We start from the raw sequence: 25,661 nt of genomic DNA on the forward strand, positions 1-25,661 counted from the left end.
ACGAAGTAAGGCAGATTAATGATGAAAATGAAAATGCCAAACACAGAAATACTGCTCAGGTGGAAAACTTCGCTAGCGATCAATCATTGTGCGACATTTCTTTAATTGCTCCTCAAAGTTCTTTAAAAACATTTGTAAATGATGCTGAAAATAAAGAGTCAGATCACGGGGAAAATGCTAAAATACATAATGCTTCAGAAATCATCGAAAGTGTAGTGGATACCGTAAATACTGTTGAACCAAAGCCAGATGCTGGCATTGAGCAAAATAAAGAAGCAACTGCCTTAAAAGATAACAGCGATTTGAAAGTAGAGCAAAATATTTCCGACGAACGTGAACGTGAAGCGACGACGGATGAAATTGTTGGAGAATTAAAGGTAAAAACGGCGGAAGCAAATGAACTTTCTCAACAAAGCGCTAAAGGATCTATTAATGCTGGTCACGAAGGAATACATTTGGATCAAGAACAAGGTTCTGCACCAAAGAAATCTGTAAAAATACCTTCCACTAAGTCTAAAAAAATTAAATTGGTAAAATCTGAGAAAACGACTGTAGTAACTAATATCGAAGAAACAAAGTCTTCGATTAATGGAAAGTCTCTGATCTCTGAAAACGTTGATGATAAGTCGTTTCAAAATATTTCCATAACGGCAGAAAAACCTGCAGAAGTTTTAGCAGGGTCTGACCAGGTTGATCTCTTAGAAACACAGAAATGTAAAATTTTTTGCACACCAGAAGAAAGCGGCGCAGAAATCAGAGGTGATGGTGCTTCTTCGTCAACATCTATGGATGGAAAAGACACTTTCGTTGCACACGCGAACATTAATGCTGAGCATGAAAATGAAAATAAATCTGTTATAGAATTCTCGAATAATTCCGAAGTGACAGAGTCTCAGAATTCTCTAGTTGCTTCCGAAATTAGTTTAATAGATAATGAAATAAAAATTGAATCAATTTCCAGAGAGGGGACTGATAGTGTATTTCCAGAAAGTGAAATAGAAACTTCCCCTACTCCATTGGAAAACAGCCATCTAGACTCTGGTGAAACTTCAGAAATAAACTGCGTTCAACTGCCTACAAACACTTTTTTCAATAAAACAGAACCACTGGTAGATCCTGACTCAAAACTCACTATTTTTGAGTCAAAAATCAGTACTGAAAACTCTGACGCTCTAAAAACATTAACCGGGGCTACTTCTGAAACACCCTCTCTGTCAGAGACTACCCTAAAGGGAGCAAGCATTGATACTGAGGAACAATCTCTGCAAACTTCTATTCCTGTCAATAAGCAAAAGGAAACGAACTCAGAGGTTATACCAGAAACTTCAACTGTAGAAATTCCTGTTAAGTTGGATGAAGCAGAAGGTATTGAAGAAAATAGTGCAAAAGCAATGCAAAGTACAATGCCTACGAACTTAGAAACCACAGCTTCAACTTCGCAGCCAAGCTCCTCCAACAATCCAAAATCGAACATTGACGAGACTGCTGACGCTAATGAAGAAGATGTGGATCTAAGTGATGAGTCAGAGACGGCTATTGAGAATTTAAAAAGCGAAATTTCTAAAAATTCCAGTTCCTTTGGATCGCAAGGAAATTCGAGGTCTGCTAGCAGATCGAACAGTATCACTTCTCCAAGTCCGATAGATGCCTTGAGAAGTAAATTTGAAGGCCTCAGAGATAGTAACTCTAGAACTACTATAGGACCAATCAGACCACAAAGCCCATTCAGGAGGATGTCTTTCAATTCCCGCAAGGAGGCAATAATTCTGGAAAAAAAACGAGAAAATAATTCCGAAAAGCCTTGGCTTCAAAACAAAACTACGATTGAAACGGGGAAGTTAACTCTTCAAAGAAGAAACATCAAACAGCAACTCGAAATGGAGGTATGTTTCAATCTGTTCAAGAATTTACATGTAAGATTAAGTTTTTTAACGTTTATGTTTAGAAAGTTACTAGGAGGCTTATTCCTGTATCCGAATGGAATCATTCCGCTTCGGGTTGACGTCATAACTCTTCTCTAAAACCATCAGAACATACAAGATCTGAAAATGGACACGGTTAGAGTGAGGAGTTATGACGTCAATCCGAAATGGAATGCTACCAATTTTTTTTGGAAAAGGTCGCTTACATCGTTCTTCTTTTCCATCCGTTGTGTCAATTTATTTCCTGAATTAAAAATGACAATAATAAATGCAAAAATTGATAAATTTTGCATAAAAAATGAAATGTTTCGTTTGAAAAATTATTGTTGTGGATTTTTTTCAAACTTTTGCACGTAAATTAAAATTCAAATGCATACGAATTACAGAATTGTGTCGTTCATTGTAAAAGTAGTGTGTCTCCATATTTTTTAAATACGTATATATATATGTTTGCTAAATGGTATTACATCTACTTGTATCTTTTAGTATGAAAGGGAAATAACTTATTTTCCAAAGATAAATATTCAATGACATATAGTAGCTGAACACTTGTATTTTTTCAAAGGAAAAAGTTGCAAAGAGCATTTTGTAATAAGGCATAGTAAAATAATTTACACGGAGATAATTCACCTTTACAATGAGCCATGCAATACATCATCTGTATCTATGATAATAATATAGCTGTTGAAATAGCCTTAAAGAAGAATACTGGCCGAAATACCGTACTTTTTTTGTATCTCAGAAATCAATTTCGGAAAAAAATCAAGCATTCCGCTTTGGATTGGTGGCATAAGTCCACCCTCAAACCGACTCCGCGAAGAAATTCCGCAACAGAAGACGGTTTGAGGGAAGAGTGTAACATTAATACGAAGCAGAAATCTTCTAAGGAAAGGTAAAGCACAGTATCTGCAGTAATGAGTTTTTGATACTGTCTGACCACGGATTGTATGGAAAGACAAACATCCGTTTTACAGTCGGAAATGGATGAATCTATTATTTTTTACCGATGTCAGCTTTTGCAGAAGCAGAGTCTCATTCAAATGAGCGGAATACGCGCATCAAATTTTTACTTTTCCCTCTTATTCACATAGATTCGTCTTATCTGGATATTTGAAAATTCCATGCAATCCGTGGTTGGATACTTTGTTGTATATTTAAGCGTGTTTTGAATTTCTTACTAACAATGTAGCAGAAGATGGTAGAAGATACGTATTTAGAAGAGATACGTATTTGGCGTATTTGGTAAGCAGAAGATACGTATTTGGCGTTTTCTTCATGCTTTACTTTCAGCTGAAACCACGGGCTTGTACAATAAGCTGCTTCATCCATGCTTGTACAATAAAGCTAAAGTACAATAGACGACAAAAATACAAAAACGTGAAAAATGAAAGTTTTGCAGATACTACGCTTTGGTTACCCTAAGCGGAAATGCTGCCCATTATTTCCCTAAATGCGGCCTTAATTAACCTTTTGTTTGTAAAATTGAATGTAGAGAACTGCCTTTTATGAAGTCTGCTGATGTTTAGTAAACGGAATATTATTATTTTTTTGGTTCAGAGGCGAGTCCGGCAGATGGTTTCGGATCGCAAATGCAGGACGTACAGGAAAGCAGAAATTGCGATTCAGCTGATGGATCTCAACTTCGAAGAAGACGAATCCTTGCAGGCAGCTCGAGAATGTTCGACGCTGGAGCAAGCCATCAGTTACCTGCAACAGGAGTGCCAGCTTTGTACCGGACACTTCCCCGTGCAACAAGTGAATGATGTTTCTTTTTTATTTAAGATACACTCTAAACACAAAAAACCCCATTGGTTCGCAAACTAGTCCTAAATTACTATTTCACCTGTTTTTAAATTAAAAAAGGCTACTGATTCATACGCATTTTTCGCAACAAAAATGCAAAAACTTGATTTTTCTTTCCTCCAAATGCAAGCATCTGATGCTTTAAATAATTAATGCAAATTTTAGTCATCTTTGTAAAAACAGAAATATCGTGAAACCTGAGTTGTTACTCACGCAAATGCAAAATAAGGCTACCACTGTTGTAATTTTGAAAAATGAGAATTAATTTTACTTTTCTTTAAATGAAATAGTGAATAAAGATGTTTGCTTTAGAGTAAAAAAAAATAAACAAAAATTTACCAGCCTTTTACTGAAAAAGTACACAAAAATTTTGAGAGATATTGACAGACCTTTCAAAGATTTTAATTAAAATTCAAATTCTGCGCCTGATTACTAAATATCCCAGCTAGGCCGTGACTCCTGTTTCTTAGGGGCTCCAAATGTCAAAAATTGTTTACTCGATGGCAAAAATTGTAAGGTCTGCCTACCCTGGATCCCGAAAAAGTGTTTGCCCTAAGTCCTCCTATTATCTTAATCAGGCTTTCTTCAGATAAATGTAAAATAAAATGACGATTCCCACAACTTTATAAGTACATTTTCAACCTTCAATTGTGCCTCTGAGCGAATTGAGTAATCAATTCAGTTCTTAAAAATTTCTCTTTAGAGCTTCGAACATGTGATTCTGCCCTTTCAGACGTTTCGTATCAAAACCAGCTCAATTCAAAAAATTTCAGATGTGTTCTTTTTTCCCTTAGTTTGATAGTTTACAGTAGCACCCAGATCCATCAGATTAAAAACTGCTGTCAAAAATTGGTTTACTTTGAAGAAAAAAGTCTAATCCTTGAACGTTTTTCGTCTCTCCTGCACAATTTTATAAACTGCATTGAGCTGGTTTTTATATTTAACACCAAAATTATAATAATTATTTAAAATTGCTATAGTGCAGTTTAGTTTGATTGCTGTAATACAGTTTAATTGCTCTAATACAGTTAAGTAAGCTCTATATCAAAAGCAAAATAGAACTGAAACGTGTACTTTAAAATATATTAATTTTATTTTGAACAATTTCAATATTTAGCATCAAATAAGCAATTTAAGGATGAATACTAACTATGCATAAAATCTCTTAGTGTATTGATTTTTAATGTCTTTGTTTCAGATAATTTCTATGACTCACTGTCCTCACAAGGCTTGCCGAGAATGTGTACGTGCATATTTCACTGTCCAGATCCGAGATCGGACAATAATGGAGCTGCTCTGTCCGTTCTGCAATGAACCTGACATTGGCAATGAGGACATAGCCATGGAATACTTCAACCATCTCGATATAATGGTAGGAAGCCATGTTATTTTTTAAATACTGATATAAGGACTTGAATTAATATTTGGGGGACAAATAATACTTGCAAATAATATATTGTTTTTATTTATAAATATTGGAAGTAATATAATCGCTTCTATATGCATCTCAAATTCGTCAATGTTTTCTATCAAAATAATTTCGTGCAAATGAAAAATAATATCTGCAGGGATACCGCAATGAGAGGTCATTAAGCAATTAACGCCATTGTAAATTTTTGAAGGGTTTTTTTATGCAGTCTTCTTCTTTTCGTGATCGTTTTTGGATGCTGCTCTATAGGATCGTTTTTGGATGCTGCTCTGTTTGGATGCTTACCATCGTTCTTTTTTTTTTTTGGGGGGGGGGGGTTGAAGCGTGACTGAGTTAGCTGAAAGCTTTACTAGGTGTGCTATGGTATTTATGAATTAGCTGCGGGGTAGATATCTAGCAGCAGGGTAGAGTGTTGTTCGGAATCATCCAGCACGGAATCATTCCACTTCAGATTGACGTCATAACTCCTCCCTCAAACCATCTCCACACAGAAATTCCACAAACGGAGACGTTTTGATGGAGGAGTTATGACGTTCGATCAAACGTTTGGAGGAGTTAGGAGTTATTGACGTTTTCAATTCGAATCAGAATGCTACCGATTTTTACTGGAATAGGGCCACAAGTGTCTCCATCCTTAAGGAAACTGGGCGTTAAGAATCTCAAATGGCAGTACCTATCCGCCGATAGTGGTGATGCGTGAAAGAATGGACACCACTAGAGAAATAGTGAGGAGCCAATACGCAGTAAAACTGGAAACTAACAAAAAAAAAATTGTCTCTTAAACTGTTATTTCTTTTTCATGCACTTGATAGTTATGTAAAAAAAAACTTCCATTGATGGTTTGATTCATTTCCTTAGTTGAAGAAGTTAGTAGAACCTCAGATCCATGAACTCTTCCAAAGGAAACTTCGAGACCGAGTGCTCATGCGAGATCCAAATTTTCGATGGTGCTCTCAGGTAAATACATACTTTTCCTACACAGTGTTGAAAGTAGATTTTAACCTCTTTTCTCTTTAAGTTGTTTTATATGTCTCTCAAGTAATGTGAAAAGCAATAAAACTCAACGTTGGACACCCCAGTGAGAAAAAAGTGGTCAATGCGACAAATAGTTTTACTCGAAGAAATATTATGAAATTTTTCAAGATAATGGGAAAATAATTTTGTTCCTATGGGGAAAAAAGGATTTCAAAATTAGGGTTGTAGATATATGTAAAAAAGTTCTAAGATATTCTTAATTTTGTGATGGTGTAACCACATTTTGCACCTACACATTTTTCCACCTATGCAGTGAAGTAAATAGTCGTGATATGGCTAAATTTTCTAAAAAAAAGCTGTATTTTTTCTATTCTTCATTTTTTTGAATGTCAAATGCGTAACACTTTGAGTAAAAAGTTGTTCATTGTGTGAAAAATAGAGAAACTTATATATGCTAAAATTAAGGTAAAAATCTCTCTCTCACACACACACACACTTTTTTTTAGTTTTTGGACACTAATAGTTGGTACGTTACGTACGCTGTTTGCTTATTACTTCTTTATTTCCTTAATCGTTATTCATGACGATCCTCAACAATTATCCAACAATATTATAGAAATGTAAGGGGCAAAATAATGTTTTAACATTATTACTATGCGTAGGGGTAGTACTTAAAAGTACTATACCTCATAAATATTTACCAATAAAGGGGAAAAACAAATGAGAGCTGTAGAATTATGATGCATTAATATACTAATGTAGTATAATCATACACTTCACTGATTAAATTCAAAATATTTTTTTCATTTTAAAAAAGGGTAATTATCGTTTTGTTACTAATTGGGGACATTATTTTTATTTGTTTATTTTATTTTATTTATTTATTTATTTATTTTTATTTTTTATGGATTTCTACTGGCTGTTTTTTAGTCCTTTATTTATTAGTTTTGTTTCAACTTACTAATTATTGTTTTCTCCTGATAACTCGAAGTCCCGAAGGACCGGCTAAAATCTTCGAGTTGTTGGTAGTTTGAGTTATGCGAAGCTCCCACAGCCTTCCAAGACTTTGGGACCCAATGATAACTTTAAGATAAAGGAATATTCTTGTTATAAGGCTCCGAGTTACCGAGAGTCAAAGATATGATTTTTACTTTTGCGTTCTTTAAGTTGATAGTTTTGTGATGTTCTTAAAACTTTTTTATTTCACCGTATTGTTTATTGCTTTCGTGCACATTTTTTTAGTGTTCTTGATATTTCTACAGTTTGTTAATTGATTTTAAACTTTCTTTACTGTTATTCCTGGGATTAGATGTCTTACTGTTGCTCTGAGGTGATTGATCATTGCTTTCTAACTATATGACGTATTTTTATTTTAGTGTTCTTCAGGTTTCATAACTGAACCAAATTTGAAGCGTCTAGTCTGCCCTGATTGCAACGCCGTCACGTGTGCTTCTTGCAGAAGACCGGTAAATTACTGAATTTGTGAAAGTTTACTTTACAGTGCTGGAAAAAAAAATGCATCACTCTCGCATTTTCACAACAATGGGATTATGTGAGAAGTTTTGGTTGACCAATTAACGATGAATGTATGTGAAATTCTGCAAACTTATGAAATAAACATTTAACAGCAGGAATCTGAGCATTGTTTACGTAGATCGGGGCTGTTTCCGGTTCAAGACAAACTGCTGACCCCATGCTCATTTTTCCATTTCTGAACCAGCGTGTGAGTTTAGAGAAAAAAAAATTAATTGACTCCATGTCAATTTAAGTCCAATGGCAGGATAAAGGTTTTTAAATTGTTATTTACTAGTTTTGCTCTACGGCACGGAGCAGAATCAAGCTGGAAAATGACGTTTGGAACTGAAGTAGAGTCATCCCGGAGAGTAGGAAGAAATTTCTCCTCCAAAATGCCAATACACAGTTGAGCGTTTACTGTTCCTTGCACCAAGTGAAGCTCACCAACTCCTTGATCAGAAATATATCCCCAAATCATCTGGGATACGGGATGCTTGATTATGTGTTGAATGCAGTCGGGATAATATTCCTCTCCTTTGCGGCGCAGGTGATGCAGTTTTTATTACCACCACTGTACATACAACATTGGTCCTTGAAATTCATACTGGGAGAAAAGATCAACATTGTTTAATGTGCAAAAATATACAATAGTAGCTGTTACGTCGTGTAAGTTACCCGCCCTTAAACCAGGGTTAAGGCAGAGCTGCAAGAAATATACCGACAGCCCGGTTATGACATTCAGAGGCTGCAGTTTTGTTTCTGTTATAGACTCATTAGCCTGGAATAGTCAATAACCGAACTGAAGGCAGATGTCCTCTCCTTGAAGCTAAGATTAATTGAAAACCGGTAGTTAAAATTAATTTAGCACACAGCAAAATTCCATAGTAATCCGTGATGCGTGCAGGGGTTTGTGGGTTTGTTACCAGAACAATATAGTCAATATAACTCCGAAAATAACTCTGATTATAGATGGCTAAGAAAAACTAATTAAGTCAATATCAGTTGCGAAAGAAAAGGAAAATTCCCAGAATCTTTTTACAGTGGTAACTAAAACACATTAATTTGATCATCTTTACCCACCTTTTTTGGTAAGTTACGGTCATGAAGATGATATATTAGCAATCGTTCAATTATTCTTAGTTGTAATTGGTGTAGATTTTTTTTCCAGAGCAAAAAAACTGAATTGTTGAACAAAAGTATTAAATGTAAGCCTACAATTCTAGCTTTAATATTATAGATATAAGTTTTCAAACTTGAAATATGTTTTGAAATGCATGAAGCTGAAAAGTGGAATACAATTGATAACTGAATATGATTTCTAGTGGGATCTTTCCTTTTAGTCTCGTGTCCAAATTGTGTTGATGGAAAATCTAGTGATGCCATCTATCCGTGGTAAACACAGTGATTATCGGTCTGTCTTAGGAATAATGATGAACGCTTAGGTGCCTTTTTAAAAACTACCATATTTTTCTTAACATTGAAAAAATGGACGCAAAATAGACAAAGTACCCCCGCGGTCGAAAAACAATAATTAGATTTAGTAGTACCGTTGATATATTAGCATATTGAAATTAAGCTTGATTATTTTATTTCGAATCAAATCGTCACCAATTTTATCTTTTGTTTAACTTGGACAGTAAAACTTTTCTGTTACAGTGGGAGCGGGAACACCAGGGTATCAGCTGCGAGGCTTTTGCAGCGTGGAAGGAGGCCACAGATCCTGAAGCTCACGCTGCTGGTTTAGCAAGACTTCTCACAGAGGATGGAATAGGTAAAAAAAAAATTATTTCGGAAATCATAATTAAGCGAAGCAGAACTATTTTTGATGAATAATTTTGATTAGTGTTGTAAAAAAAAACTAGGTGCTACTTTTTTTCATCTCAAACTATATGACGATGCAGGGGTGCACAACAATCTATGTTGTGCATGACGAATGCATACATTTGTTTTTCATAACTTTACGCACATTAAAAGGCGGACTTAGTCCCCTCCAATTATTTATAAAAAATACCTCAAATGCATAAAAAGTTTAAGCTGTGCACGGAAATTAGACGTTACAGAAATCAAAGTTGAAACGCGCCAAAAAATACAAATTAAATTGTGTGCACATGTTTTCATTGAAATTTTGATTATTTATTCTGTTAATACGTAAAAAACAAAAGCAATAACTGTAATATGAGTTACATATTAATAGATTTTTGTTTACTCCATTACAGACTGTCCAAACTGCCACTTCCGATATGCTCTAGCAAAAGGGGGTTGCATGCACTTCAGGTGCATACAGTGTCAACATGATTTTTGCAGTGGGTGCTCCAGACCATTTAAAATGGGGCAGGTAAGTCAGCACAACAATGGCTTTATCTCCCCTCAGCTTCCTAAAATTTTAGTGATGGACTTGCAGACTATTCGGTGACGTCTCACCAAACCGTCTTAGAAGTTCATTAAAAGCGAGCTGATTTGTGCATCACATCATTTCCTTTTACTCCAATTTAATGTCATTTTCTCATTATTAGTAGTTTTAATGTGATTCAATAGTTTACTCTCTAAATATCATCAACAGTGGCCAAATTGAAAACAGATTTTTAAAAATAAAATCACCAAATTTTTCGCCAAGTTGGCGACAAAACTTGGCGACCAAAAGACTGGCGATATATCGCTAAATGTCCGCCAAATTATAACACCACTTGAGTTTACATCGAAATTAACAATGATTTGCCCCCAAAAGGGGGCAAAAGACCCCTTTAGAAACTCCCGAATGCAACCAAAAGGGAAAGTGCACAACTAGACTCCACTAGAAGTCAACGTACTAAATTACAACTTTCTAGGACATTCCGTTCTTGAGTTATGCGACATACATGCGCACATACGCACGTACGCACATACATACGTCACGAGAAAACTCGTTGTAATCAACTCGGGAATCGTCAAAATGGTTATTTCGCGTGTCTATACGTTCTTAGGCAATTATCCACTTGTGGTCAAGTCGAAAAAAAAAAAACTCAACATTCATTTGGGGGTGAGTAAAATGGAAATTAAAGTCAATTTTTGAGTGAAAATTTTTTCGTGAGTACAATACTTCCTTTTTTGTAAAAGGAAGTAAAAACCGCTGTCTAAATCGACTTTTTAAAAATCTATACAAGATATAAAAATTACTCCTCCCCCCCCCCTCCTAAAAAAAGTACCTCATGTTTTAAAGTTGAATTTTCTCCAACTGCGTGAATAAGTATATTTTGATGAAAATTTGTGAGATAAAAAATATTTAAAATTACATAAAGCATAGCATTTGTTGTATTATTATTGAATTAACGTTTCGAAAATCCGGACTCGAAGTGCACAATTTCAGCAAAAGCTGCATGTGTATGCCGAATTTCATATTTCTAGGCCTTAGTTACTCTTTCCTGCTAAACAAGTCTCAAAAAGTTACCCAATACTAACGATCTCATCCGCCTCAGACGACTGCAGTGACCGGGCATATTATGAATTTTCATCATTCCTGCTATTTGCAATTTAGTGAACTATATAAATAAAATGTGTGAGAGCTTTTTTTCCCCTTTGAATTAAGATTCTCTTTATTCTTTTAGAAGTGTGGTGTGTCAGAGTTTTGTGGAAAGCTGGGTCTTCATGCACATCACCCTCGAAACTGCCTATTTTACCTCAGAGACAAAGAACCAAACGATTTGCAAAGGTTACTAGAGGTAAGTGTGTCATTCGAAACAAAAGCAAAAAGTTTTATTTGAGCCATAAGTTAAATAAGCCTCTGATAAGCTGAAGCTTGACCTTGATAATGTTTACTTCTTTTGGGGATAATAGGGAAAGTTGATTGGCACTGATTTGCATTGAGTTACTTTCTCAATAGCTTTTCTAAAAATTATTCCAACTCAAATACGCGCCAGTAACACGCTCCATTTTTATTGAACTCCCCCAAAAAGAAGTAAGCATTGTCAATGTCAAGCTTCAGCAGATCAGAGCCACACTAAATTTCCCATAGAATCGATTTCTTGTTACTAACTTTCGAACTTTTATATTTATATCGAATGTCTTATGTTCAAAGATATTTCAAGGATACCTTTATCGTCAATAACTTTTTTTCAAGTGGAATACGATATTTCAAGGATGATAAGACGCACGGTGAAAAACCAAAGTTATGAGGGCTTAGGCTTATTTTCAGAATAAACAACGACCTATTATGTAGCAGCAAGGTCCGACTAAATTATTGAGCAATCACGACTGCTTATTGTTCTCCCTTGACTGTTTTTGATGTTATGCTGATTTTATTTTCCCACCAGCACCCTCTGCCAGCACCACCGTCGCGTCGACCGGCCTCACGATGCTGCTCCTCTTGCGAAAACCGTCTCCAGGTTGCGTCCATATCCTACACACACTCGCATACACACACGCGCCTACACACTCATGCCTGCGCACAGACACAAACACACATTCCTATACACACACACATACACATACACACACTCATGCCTGCACACAAACACATATGCCTACATACACACACACGAACACCTACACACACACGCGCGCGTACGCACACAGCACTGCATACACAACACGCACACACATACATACATACACACATATACACGCACTCACATAATGCGCCTACACAAACGCACACGCGCATTCATACACACACACGCTCGTGATTGCGAAAAACATGATTTGAATCTCAAGATGCCAAAAATTCAAATTAATATATATATATATATATATATATATATATTTTTTTTTTTTTTTTTTTTTAACTACACTCTATTCGAATAGCTTGGCAACTAAGAAAAAAAAAGCTTCGTGCCAATGATGCAGAACTTTTATTCTAGTTTCTTATCTTGCAATTGACTCTTCAGGCGGTACATAAATTTAATATTGTTATAATATGTATTTTAACTGAACCGAACAGTTATAACTTATTGTAACCGTAAATGGATTAAGTATTATCCAATTCAATATATGTACTGTCCAACCACGGATTGCATGGAATTTTCAAACGTCCAGATAAGATGAATCTATGTGAATAAGGGAGAAAAGTAAAAATTTGATGCGCGTATTCCGCTCATTTGAATGAGACTCTGCTTTTGCAAAAGCTGACATCGGTAAAAAAAATAATAGATTCGTCCATTTCCGGCTGTAAAACGGATATTTTTCTTTCCATACAATCTGTGGTCAGACTTCATAATGACTTAACTATTGCTTTAAAGTCAAGAATTGCATAGATGGCAGTATTAGTAGCTGTAGCCAGGGGCGCTTCGAGCTAAAATTTTTGAGCGGAGTTTTGAAATTCAAACTTTGCCGAATGGTAAAATACGAACGGGCACACATATCATACATACATAGCATCTAATGAGGAGGAACATTAGGTATCATTAGAAAATAATTTAAAAAAAAAAAGGAAAGGAAAAATAATACTACTGTTGCAGTATTGTCCCCAAAATTTGTCGAATCATCTGCAAATTTCGCCGAATAAGGACATTTTGAGACGTGACAGTAACCTCCTATCGGGTTGCCTCTGGTTGTAGCAGTTTTTTTGTCCGAATATATGCTGCTGATGTGTTTTGTGTTTTCCACTGTAAGAAGCCTTGCCATAAAGTCTTCGTACTTTTCAGATGAACGATGTGGAGTATGATCAGGACCCCCCAGAAGGGGTTGTGAAGAGTGGCGTCTGTCCGGTGATGGAACAAAAAGAAACTGCGGATGGAATGATTGATGATCAATGTGGGAAAGAAGTAGAAGACGGATTTGCTGGACTTTGCAGGTAGGATTTATATTTAACTTCCAATGACATGGTCAATCCTAAATAGTTCGTTGAATGCTAACTGTCAAGTCGCCAGCTATTGTTATCGCGTCTCACGAACATCAGAAACAGTTAATGTCTACAAAACGTACTCTAATTTTCTCTAACTAGTTACCTTTTAGCATGAAGTCTTGTTTTTACTTCTTTTTACCAAAAAGGAATTCGCGAAAAAATTTTCACTCAAAAATCGGCATTAATTTCCATTTTTCTCACCCCCGAATGAATGTTGAGTCTTTTTTTCAACCCAACCACACGTGGATATATGCCTAGGAACGTACAGACACCTGAAATATCCATTTTGACAATCGCCGAGTTAATTACAACGAGTTTTCTCGTGACGTCTGTATGTACGTATGTATGTGCGTATGTGTGTATGTGTCGCATAACTCACAAGAACGGAATGTCCTAGAAAGTTGAAATTTGGTACTTAGACTCCTAGTGAGATCTAGTTGTGCACCTCTATTTTTTGGTTAAATTCGGATGCTCCAAAGGGGGTCTTTTGCCCCTTTTTGGGGGGAAATCATTGATGATTTCGATGTAAACAAAGTGGTGTTATAATTTGGCGGACTCTTGGCGATATATGATAGTCTTTTGGTCGCCAATTTTTGCCGCCAACATGGTGAAAAATTTATTGATTTTTCTTTTTTTAAATCTGGTTTCAATTTGGCCACTGTTGGTGATATTTAGAGAGTAAACTATTGAATCACATTAAAGCTGCAAATAATGAGAAAATGACATTAAATTGGAGTAAAAGGAAGTCATGTGATGCACACATAAGCTCGTTGTTGTTTTCAATTAATGCAGATTAATCAAATAGCACCAAAGGCGTCCAAAACAGCCTTGGCAACGTCACTGATCTGTAGCGAATAGAGCAGTTGATAGTCAGTTGGGTTTAGGTATGTGTTGTAGAGTTTGCCCAGTATAAAAGGACAATTAATGACTTCCCTAGGAGAATGTTGAACATCAGGACAGTGAGGACAAGTATTGTAGCTAACTTCTTTGGCCCTATGGAATGCATTGGGGCTTTCGGAAGTACATTCATTTCTTTAAAGTGTCCTGTGCGTAATCCGGTTATGGTAGTTGAAATTACGCGGTTAGAATTAAGTTTTGGGATAGAAGTCTTCTTAGTTGGTTGGGAATGAAGCCCTAAGAAAATTATATAGATCGTAAAAAATGGCCAAGTCAGGCAAATCCATCTTTGCCATCTTTGACTCTTTTTTTTTTTTACTATTAAAATATGTGTTGCTGGTGAAATACTGTCTGACCATGGGTTGTATGGAAAGACAAACATCCGTTTTACATCCGGAAATGGACGAATCTATTATTTTTTAGCGATGCCAGCTTTTGCAGAAGCAGAGTCTCATTCAAATGAGCGGAATACCGGCACCAAAGTTTTACTTTTCCCCCTCATTCAGACAGATTAGTCTTGTCTGGACGTTTGAAAATTCCATACAATCCGTGGTTGGACAGTAGTTCAGATTTTAACACCACAGAGAAAAGAACAAAAACTTGCCCCACAAGCTACTTAGTCAATTGTTCACTCGTAACAAGTTTTAAGTTTTGGGACCACTTGCAACATTCACCATAAGGCTTTTTTCCATCGCCAAAGCGATTTTTTGTAACCAAGAAACAATTATATATATATGGCAACTCCTGCTATTATTTTATTTCCAAACAATGGTCAAAATGACACAGGAACGCATAATTGAAAAGCTAGTCTGTTTTAGTAATGGTGATGGTAATTTAGTGGATGAAGATAATCAAATTCTTTAAAGAAGTTGGTAAAAATCGATGTTAGTGAAATAATGTTTTCATAGAATAGTATTAATCTTCTTTGAAACTATGAACGATAGCTTACTCTAAAAGAAAATTCTTGTTGAAAGATACCTAATTTATTATTGATAGGAAAGAATTTCAATCGAAGCTCTCAAGATAGACATATAAGCTGCAAAAGTTCTATGTTATAATAAAATTTATCAAGAAATTCGTCCCAAAATGAATGTGAAATCCTCAGAACCATGTCGAAAAATGACTTTCTAATGCCACAAAAAGATTCAGGGAAAAATGGTTAAAATATAGTTAATAAAGCTCATAAAAAGGAATTGAGCTAGCTTACGTTTTGTAAACTTATTATATTTGATCAATGAAACGTAACTGAATACTTGAAAAGAATTTCAGTGATTAGTATATGATGAATTTAGATTGGTTCAAACTTTCCACCCAGAACATGATTGCAAGAAAAACCGTTGTTACTGTTTACTTAAAAAAATACAAATTTTTTCTCTTTCTAAAATTAAATAAACGAATGAACCACGTGCACCCAATTTTCTTTTATTTTCTGTAAATGTTTGAAAAAAAAGTTTTTAGCCATAGTAAACATACGTATTTTTTATGTGTTAATATCCATGGCAGACATTTGCTGCTTGAATCAAGGGCGACCATATGGGGGGGGGGGGGCAAATGAGCGCTCAAGCCCCCTCCCCCTTAGAATTTAGAACTTCCTAGCTTTTAGTACTTATTTCTTTGCAAAAATATATAAACACTTCTTCCCCAAGAGTTAGTGAATAAGTTGTTAAAAATGTCAAATTTTAATATCTCTAATCTGCACTGAAATCAGTTTTCATGGGGGAAATATCGTGCTAAACCATGGAGAAAATATCTGAGGCCCCCACCCCTTAAAATTTTGCATATAGACACCCTTACCCATGAGTATATCTGACCAAAATATTTGATTTATGATAAAGAAACAAAGTAAAAAAGCAATTTTTGTTCTACAATGTTACTATTGCATGATCTTGCTGAAGCACATAGTTCGCACAAAGAGGACGCCAACACGAATTTTGATCGTTGACTCTAATCTGCACTGAAATCATTTTCCATGGGGAAAATTTATATTTTCCCAGATGCTAAACCATGGGGAAAATATCTGAGCCTCCCCCCCCCCCCTTACAATTTTGCATATGGGATTTTCAAGCCCTTGCTTTGAATTTTCGTTTATGCACTGGATCTTTTCTGAAAACCTCCCTTCTGATTGCAGGATACATTATGTAGAATACTTGGGTCAACTAGTCAATAAACATCATGTAGATCCTATCCAAATTTTTGGTAACGATGACTTGGAGTTGGTGCTAAGGAGAGCAAACGTGCGATTACCTCCAAAAAGGTATAGAGAATCGGAAGAGGAATATAGAGATAAACTCATCAAAGTAAGTCTTTTCAAATTTGACACATTTGATTTTTCATTGTATCAAAAATATTACAAGGGGACCAGAAAGTATGTTGTTCCTTTCAAACTCTGAATTTTTCGCTTTTTTTTTTTCTGTTGGTAGTTAATGATGCAATAACCCTCGTGCCTTTAGCCACCTAGTGAGAAAATTTTCTATCCCGGATTGATAAAAATCTATTGATTTCGGATTAAAATACCTGCAGATGGGATTTTGGATATCAGTTCAATTTTGTTACATAGCGACTGGAAAAAAGAAATATCAAATGGTGCAATGTCGGGTTAGTTTATTCCAGAGATTGAAAGCAGGAATTGCGTGGTTGTTAAACATGATTATGCACGACTACACCCCTGGAAAAAAACTAATTAAATGCTGTGGGACCTCACTCGGCATACTTACCCCGATATTGTACCATCTGATTTATCTTAGTTTTTGCCGCAGAGCGATTATAACAAACAAAATTGGCTGAGATCCGAAATGCCGTCTCCGGACATTTTGCTCCCAACTCAAATGATTTTCAACGATCCGGAATTGAAAATTTGCACATTAGATGGCAAAAAATATTATTGATAACAAGCTCATTGGCTAAAAGTAAAAAACCTGTTAAAATTTTATTATTTTGGGGGGAAAAAACGACATTACTTTACAGTCTCTCTAGTACTCTTGTTTTTGATATATTTATTTTCACTCGAAAATGTATCCTGGTATAATAACCCAGGGCTAAAATCTATGAAATACTTTGAAAAGATTATTTGTGACAAATAAAATAAATAGGGCCATTCCACGAAAAAACAGACATTTTGGCCCACGTGTGACAGCTCATGTATTTCATTAAAAACAGTATTTTAAGAGGGTAGTGAACAAAATTGTGTTGTTAAAAAAATAACAAGCGTTTGCGCAATTTATTAAGCTAACACTTTTCTTCACTAACTTTCAAAATTAACAGTTTATAATGAAATATATGAACTATGCGGTGCGACATTGCTATTGCATGTTGAGCGTTTTTGAACTGATAAAGAGGCATATTCATTCGATTTCTTACTCTGTAGATATTTTACATATTCATGCTTCTTACCCGTTAGTTATTCATCGCGAGGAAATTGACATGTTTCCTCCAATCTTTTAATTTAAGAGTAAGGTAGACCTTCCAGTTTATGGATATACTCCATTGAATGAGCAGCTCGAAATTTGTTTTTAAAAAGTTTTACATTTTTATTTTTATTTTGGATAAACAGTAACTTCCTTCTGCGCAATTAAAAAAAAAGAAAAGAAGGACATCCACTTTCGTGTTCGAACATTGATTAGAGGCGTTCATTTACAAATTTGCGCGGTAAAAATATTCAGGAACATTCCTGGAAAATAATAGACTACTAATGTGCCTAATTTCGGGTAGAAACATTTTTAGCAAAATACAAGAAGTTTTCCCGTTAAAAGTCAGTAACCACCCTGAAACATACCTGGAATCATTCTGGAAAATTCAGAAACCTCCCCAATAAAAGCCCATGGCGTTGTTTCCAAAATCTTAAAAGTATTTTTTTCTGAAAGAGCACGCTTAAAAACATAGGATCTGACCATTTTTAAATAATTTGTTTAAGTTTAATATGTTTGAAAAAAATTTTTAAATCGGTGCGCTTTCATTGTTTACACTTCTGCACTGTTAAAAATTTTCCGGAAAATTTACGGTAATTGTTACTGGAATCCATGTTGCCAGTAATTATTACCGTAAAAATCAAATGTTACTGTAAAATTTTACGGTTTCCTCGGTAGGCAACAGCAACCAATTGGCGCTGGGATCGCTTATTTCTCCGGTATAAATTACCGTAAAAATCAACGATGCGTTAGTCCGCCATTTTACAGTAACAATTACCAGAAAATCTTCCTGAATTTTATGCAGATGACATCACAAATGATGAAATGCCATACAGTGTTGCCATTCACGGAACAAAATATTTAATTCGCATCTTTATTCACGTGTACTGGCAACGATATGGTTGATAGCAAGCGTAGAGCGCAATATTTAATTCGTTTCTTGATTATCATAACGTGGCAACGCGAAAGAAAGATGCTGCAAAGTGCATCATTTGTGACGTCATCAAGACCACGCCTTGTTTGAAAAATCGGACATTTTAAAAAAAATTAATTAAAAAATAACTGTTGGGAAAAGGAAAGTATTTTCTGGGTCCATATTTTTTTTTAATCAATATCAGTGACTAAAAGTAGTACTTTTGACTAAGAAAGAACCCCATTATGTTTCTGGCATAAATCAGGAACCTTCCAATAAAAACATAGATTATGTGTATAGTAACAGCTTGGAATCTGTCTGATTTGCCAAGAAAGCCAATAAGTCTAACATAGCCGAAGCTACGGCAGAACTGCAAACGAACAGCGTATTTGCCTGCAATTCTTGCAAATCTACAATACGCAGAGACTGCATTTCACCCTCGTTTGGAGCTCAGTCCATCCAGAAAGGGCATAACTGCCTCGGGACATTGCCCGTATATAATCAGTGACGTTTTAGACCTTTTTCGCGGTGTGTATTGTCATTTTTCTTTTAAACTTTTTAGAGAAGCTAAAGCAGAACTATAAACGTTTCGCCCCCTTTTCTTTAACAATTACACACTTTAATAAACATGCTTTTAGAACCACGAACCAAAAGGCTAATTTTTAAACGAGATTATACGCTAAAAAAGTCAGTGAGTTTTTTTAAGTTATTATTTTTTTTTACTAGTAGTAGTTTAACTTTAAATTACTAAGTTTTTTTTTTTTTTTTTTTTGAAAAGGTCATACAAGAAGAGCTACCCTTGAACAGGATGGATGGCAGCTGATCAGGAACATGTCCAAATTCATCTAAAGCCATCGTCTCCAGGTAGAAGAAGCGGACCTTCTTCAATCCACCTTCACACAAGCAGCTGGTCTGTTGATGTATGATCGTGCAAACCAGGACCGTCCAATCACATTTTATTTACTTCAGTCTTCCAAACTCTTCCAAATGAAACTTTGCAACCATCGGAAATGAGCTTTGATTTGTTTTCTTAAGTCATGCCTGAAGTTGGAAGAAATCTTCAGAACTGATCACACTCGAAGCAAGTTTGGTAACAGTTGAAAAGTGAAAACTGGAACGAAAAGTGAATCGAAGAAAAACAGCGAATTACAGTGTAGATTGTTTTTACGAAATACTTTTAGATAAAGCACTTCAGCCTCTGTATGTTTCTAAATTTTCTTACTAAGTTATTAAAAATTCGTTACCATACGAGACAGCTGAGGAATAAAACTAAAGTTTCGAGTAAAATGCGTGCAGAGTTTATACCCAAGAGGTAGACTTTCATTGATAAATTTTTATATATCATGCTTAGGGTTTGCAATACCGGACCTAAAACGCAATACCGGGATTCGGTATTCCTTAACGTGATACCGATATTAATACAGTCGATTCCCGCTACAACGCGATTCGACTTACGCGAAACGGCTATAACGTGATTTTTTCACGAGTATACAATTTTAGACCTAACGTGAATTCCTTGCCAGCAACACGAAAGTTTTTGGAAGGGAATCGCGGTGCTTTAAGTATCAACTTTGTTATTGGTTACAAAAAATATTGTTTTCGCAAATAGACCTTCATTCCTTTAGCATCACTGACTGCGGAAGTTCCCACAGCGTACTAGTCTGAATCTGAACATCGCTTTAGTAGTGCATACAAAAAACTACTCCTCATTTTTCTTTTTTTTTTCATTCTAAGTGCGAAAGTTAATGAAATATAATGACACCTTCTCCTAAGAGCGCTGTTTCATCTAAAGTAAGGTAGCAGGATAGTTAGGTATGAGTAAATCGTTCGTACGCACAATTAAAAGTCAAGAGAAAGGAAATCCGTAAACGCTCGTCGAGTAGTGTAAAACGCGTGGAAAAGCAAAACTGTACTTAAAAATATATTAGAATAACGGTTTGATTACGCAGCTTAAATCATTATCATCATCTTCATTTTTTAAAATTACAAATATCAGTACTGGATCTACTGTACAGTATAGTGCATTATTTTATTAGTATACTGCACGTGCCGTACTAATTTAATTTATGTTCCTCTTTCCCATTGATCATTGATTTTACATCGTAACAGTCTTTTATGCTGAATAAAACAGGTTTTAAAATAAATACAAATAAAAATTCCGTTCTTTAGGTAAGAAATGGTAATGTATAGTTAAGGAATGGTTTAAAACAGCTTTATGTGATGTTTACAAGTGTCTAAAATAATTGGGTATATTTATAAAAGTTTTTACACGTACTCTTTTCCACAACGCGAAATTTCGACTTACGCGAGGGGTCTTGGAACGCATCCCTCGCGTAAGTCGGGTCTCGACTGTACCGACATTAGAAATTTAACAAAAAACATCCAAAAACATAACGTTTCATTGCCATATTTTATTATTTTGTGCAAAAAGTGCATTATTTACTCATTGTGAACAAAAACATGAAGGTACAAATATCACGATAAGAAATCAATAATAGCAAGAAACCTATTAAATTGTCATATTAATATGTATTACATTATTTAATTGTTGTATTAGAAAAACGAATTCCCTGCAGTTGTGTGTGACGTATAGTAACGTACTGGAAATTTCAAAATATTTACTGTTTTTGAGTTTTAAGCCCTCTCAAATGGCAATTATTGAAATTTTTCGAAAAGGAAGATCAAACCGGAACGAATGTTCGTCACATTCGCTTACTTCAACGTAAAAATAAATGTTGCAAAATAACAAGAAAATTGGTCCTGGATACATAATTCCTCATTAGAAATACAATATCAAATGTTGTTTCTTCATGGTCCAGTATGTTGTTAGCAGTTTAAGCGACATTTTAGGTGGTGCATGCACTTCTTTAACGAGCATGAATTATGATACTTTTGGCATCAATTATAGGAAGTTGAACCATATTGCGACATTAGACGTTAAATCCCGGTTATCACAAATTTGCCATTTCAACTGCGCTTGCGCGCGGACTTAGCTTTTTGAGCTTTCTGTTTTAAGATTTCGTGTTGCTTGTTTATATTTAGGCCGAGCTCGAGTCCCAACAAAGTAACGAATGCGGTTAGAATATTTTCTTAGCGATTTCGTGATATATTATATGAAGCAACGGATATAAATGACTGATAATCTTTATAATGTAAAAAGAAAAATGACACCTCAGAATTTATTGGTTTGGAAATATTTATTTAACATAAACGAAAAATACGTTGTGTACTTAAAAAATGATTGAAATATGAGTACAGATGCCCGTCTTTTGCGGATATTTTACGTTAGGCGTACACAGCTTAGTATTATACTTTTTTTTTTTTTTTTTTTGAGTGTTCGGCTTTGTAATAGAAGTGATGCTGCAATTCTAGTACGCTCTTCTGAGGTTAAAAATTTGGCCCTGAAAAAGGACAGAAGATTGGCCCTAATTAAGACACAAAACTCAATCTTTACCGAGGACTAAAAACTAAATCAGAGAAAGCTTTGTGATTTTTAATTTTTAATCTGTTTCCATCTCATATTTATTAACAAATTCAAAATGTTTGTAATTAATTTTAGCAAGATTTTTGAAATAAGCGAAGTCCACGCGCAAGCGCAGTTGAAGTGGCAAATTTGTGATAACCGGGATTTAACGTCGAGTTATTGCGACAGCCATTTGGTCATCGGAGGAAGACTGGAGTAGTTACATAAGTTGAAGCAACTTCTGTTAGGCTGAGTTTTAGACGATTGCAAACACTAAGCATTAACCCGTAAGGCCCATGAACTTTGTGGTTGAGCATGATTTTTTTTTCAATTCCATAAAACAAAAGGCAACGCAAATAATATGTGTGTCAAATTTTGTAAAAATGGTTTCAGTAGATTTTGTGTAAATGGATGGGATATATAGTCCAATAAGAGATGTAAAGCTACAACTATTTTTAAAATTGTATTCATTAGTTATTCAATTCTGAATTGTTCGGATAATTAATAGCATTGCTTACATTTTTACTTCAAGGGTCATGAGATATATGTGTCAATTTTATCCATACGAGATGTAAAGTTACAACTATTTTCAAAATTGGACTCATTCGTTATTCAATTCTCAGTTATTCGGGCGATTAATGATTTTTATATATATATTTTTTTTTAACATTTTTACTTTAAAAGCGTTGGGATAAGTTTAGTCCATAAGAGATGTAAAGCTAAAACTATTTTTAAAATTAGACTCATTTGTTATTCAATTCTAAAATATTCGGATAACTAATGACATTACAGTAGGCGTCGTTTAATGTGATCACGGTTAATGTTATCATTCCCTTAATGTTATCAAAATCACCAAGTCCCGGAACACTTGTATGTTAACACACGTTAAAAAAGTCGGATGTTGTAATCATCGTCTGCGTTTATTGTTATCACTTTTTCATTAACTTTCAATTTTTTCCCGTTTTTGTTCCTCAATTAACAGAAATACATTGGCAAACCCTGACGAGACTAACTTTATGTGTAGTATTTTGTGGTTTTCAATAGCAGTTTAAATTTTTTCTAGGAATGAAGCTACAGAAAGTACGCCCCCAGTGATCACAGACTCCCCCTAAGAAAACTTTCTTTTGCACCTAAAAGAAATCAGTCGCTGGACATGTTGCAGGCATTGATGTAGGACCTCCATTGTTGCCATTACTTTGTAAACTATTAAAGAATTGTGTCGAGATTGAAAACAAAGCGAAGTTAAATTAAAATTTAAACAAGCAAAACCATGCTGGAAAAGACAGAAAAGCTGAATGCGCTTTGAAACTGGTTTACGAATGCCAGGGAAAATTGTCATATTTTACTTCACCTATTATAAAAATTGCATAATTTAGATTTAACTTTTTATAATTCAGATATTTCCATTATGTTAATTTAATAATTTATAATTTAAAACTGCGTTCTGTTGAGTCATTGTGATTTTAATTTGAGGTTGCCAAAATAAATGCACACTAATCGCGGAAAAAATCATTATTTTGTGTCTCCTGGATTCCTTTCGGTTACTGTTATCAGTCGGTTATTGTTATCAAATTGTATTTGTCCCAAAGTGATCACATTAAGCGGCGCCTACTGTACTTACATTTTATCTTCACTTAAAAAGTCATCTTGAAAAAAAAAGTAAGAGCATATCGTCATGTTGCGATGTTAACAAAATAAAATTAACAGTGTGGTATTTTTTAAACAATCTTGTTTTTCTAATACGAATTAATATTTTAATGTCTAGCTAACATGGAAAAATATAGTTTATGAATATTAGCATTCGATAATTTATAAAACCATTTTCCGAGATGCTAAATTTTTATTGAAGAAGCAAAGCATGAAAATACGCTTGACAAAATTTTTTGAGACATATTTTCAATGTTTTAAATACGCTTGTATGGGCTTTAAACATGTCTTTGATGCTACTGGTGTAATCCTGTAACAAATATTGCCGAAAAAAAAGGACTCTAAAGTAAACAATGAAGCTGAAGAAAATTAAAGGACAAATTTTATTGAGCACATATATATATATATATAGAAAGTACATAAAACAAACATCTATCTTTTTCTCTCAAAATATAGAACTTTTTTTTTACATATACATATATTAAATCACCGGTGCATTAAAATATTTTGACCAGCAATGGAGCTAAAAAAAAATTCTCTCATCCACCTCCAATGAAATATAATCTATTTTGTATACATATAAATATTCTCATTTACTATTTTTAAATGCAATTTTCATTAAAATTTCTTTGCTATATGCACTTTGCCCTTCAACTGAAAGATAAAAATTACATTTTGTATAAATATAAACTTTTTTTTCTTCATAACAAACCATGTCTTCTGACTTCCTTTCAATAACACTGTGTTTGCTACAAATTAACAACACTTTCATATTTAAGCGAAAGAATTTTTTAAATTTCTACAGTCTTCAAAACTAAAATGTTAAAATAGTTAATAGTATCTACGTTCGAAACGCTGGAAATGATATTGCAGTTAAATTAAACTTATAAGAAACCCTTTTAGCGTAAAATTTTTATCAATATATATTCCTTTTAAATTTAATAATGTTGTTATACTCTTTTTATAATTAGTCATCAGATTTTTTTTTTACTTGTACCAGAGAAAGGAAAAAGTTAAGAAGCAGCTTAAAAACTCTTTGATGTATCAACCGACATAATTTTTCCTTTATATTGAAGCTGACGATATTTTACCAGCTTTTGGCACAACAGAAAGAAAACACCTAAATAGTATTAATTACATTTCTTACAGAAATTCTCGCAACAAAAAAGGTAATTTCAAATTTATCATAAGGCATTTTGCAAAGAATCGTTTTAATTGCTGAAAAAACTATTTTTCACTTTAAACAGAAACTGTACCTTGGAGTAACAACCAATGTCAGATTTTGACCAAATTAAGTTTATGATAGAAATTTGTTCACGAAGTAGTCAACTTAAGACGTCAATATTTCTGTAAATTGGAGCAACAACCATCGTCAAATTTATACCAAATTTAGTTTATGATAGAAATTTTTCCACGAAGTAGTCAACTTAAGGGTCAATTCTTCTGTATCCTGAAGCAACAACCAATGTCAGATTTTGACCAAATTAAGTTTATGATAGAAATTTGTCCACGAAGTAGTCAACTTAAGACGTCAATATTTCTGTAAATTGGAGCAACAACCAATGTCAGATTTTGACCAAATTAACTTTATCATAGAAATTTGTCCACGAAGAAGTCAACTTCAGACCTCAATATTTCTGTAACTTGGAGCAACAACCATTGTCAAATTTAGACCAAATTTAGTTAATGATAGAAATTTGTCCATTAAGTAATCAACTTTTTGATGTATGTAATAGCAACCAGATACAACTTCCTAGTAATGAATCGTAGTCATCTTATACCCTATAATCTTTGATTTTGCAACTATCAGTATGTTTATTTAAAACTAAAATAGCCAATGTCACTTGTAATTCAAGTACAATTAAAATAATTTCAAAC

At 34.4% G+C, this 25,661-nt stretch overlaps 1 protein-coding gene across 1 annotated transcript; it reads left to right on the forward strand.

Moving 5' to 3' along the window:
• Positions 1–852: 852 nt before the first annotated feature.
• Positions 853–19,872, forward strand: LOC129226947 (E3 ubiquitin-protein ligase lubel-like). The gene is made up of 11 exons (XM_054861578.1): positions 853–1,883; positions 3,480–3,677; positions 4,924–5,097; positions 6,013–6,111; positions 7,506–7,595; positions 9,301–9,415; positions 9,861–9,979; positions 11,226–11,339; positions 13,260–13,408; positions 16,485–16,653; positions 19,452–19,872. Exons 1-11 carry the CDS (start codon positions 1,392–1,394, stop codon positions 19,494–19,496), a joined length of 1,764 nt encoding a protein of 587 aa, XP_054717553.1. The 5' UTR covers positions 853–1,391; the 3' UTR covers positions 19,497–19,872.
• Positions 19,873–25,661: the final 5,789 nt, after the last annotated feature.

This window comes from Uloborus diversus, chromosome 1, assembly GCF_026930045.1.
Source record: "Uloborus diversus isolate 005 chromosome 1, Udiv.v.3.1, whole genome shotgun sequence".
NCBI classification, from domain to species: domain Eukaryota; kingdom Metazoa; phylum Arthropoda; class Arachnida; order Araneae; family Uloboridae; genus Uloborus; species Uloborus diversus.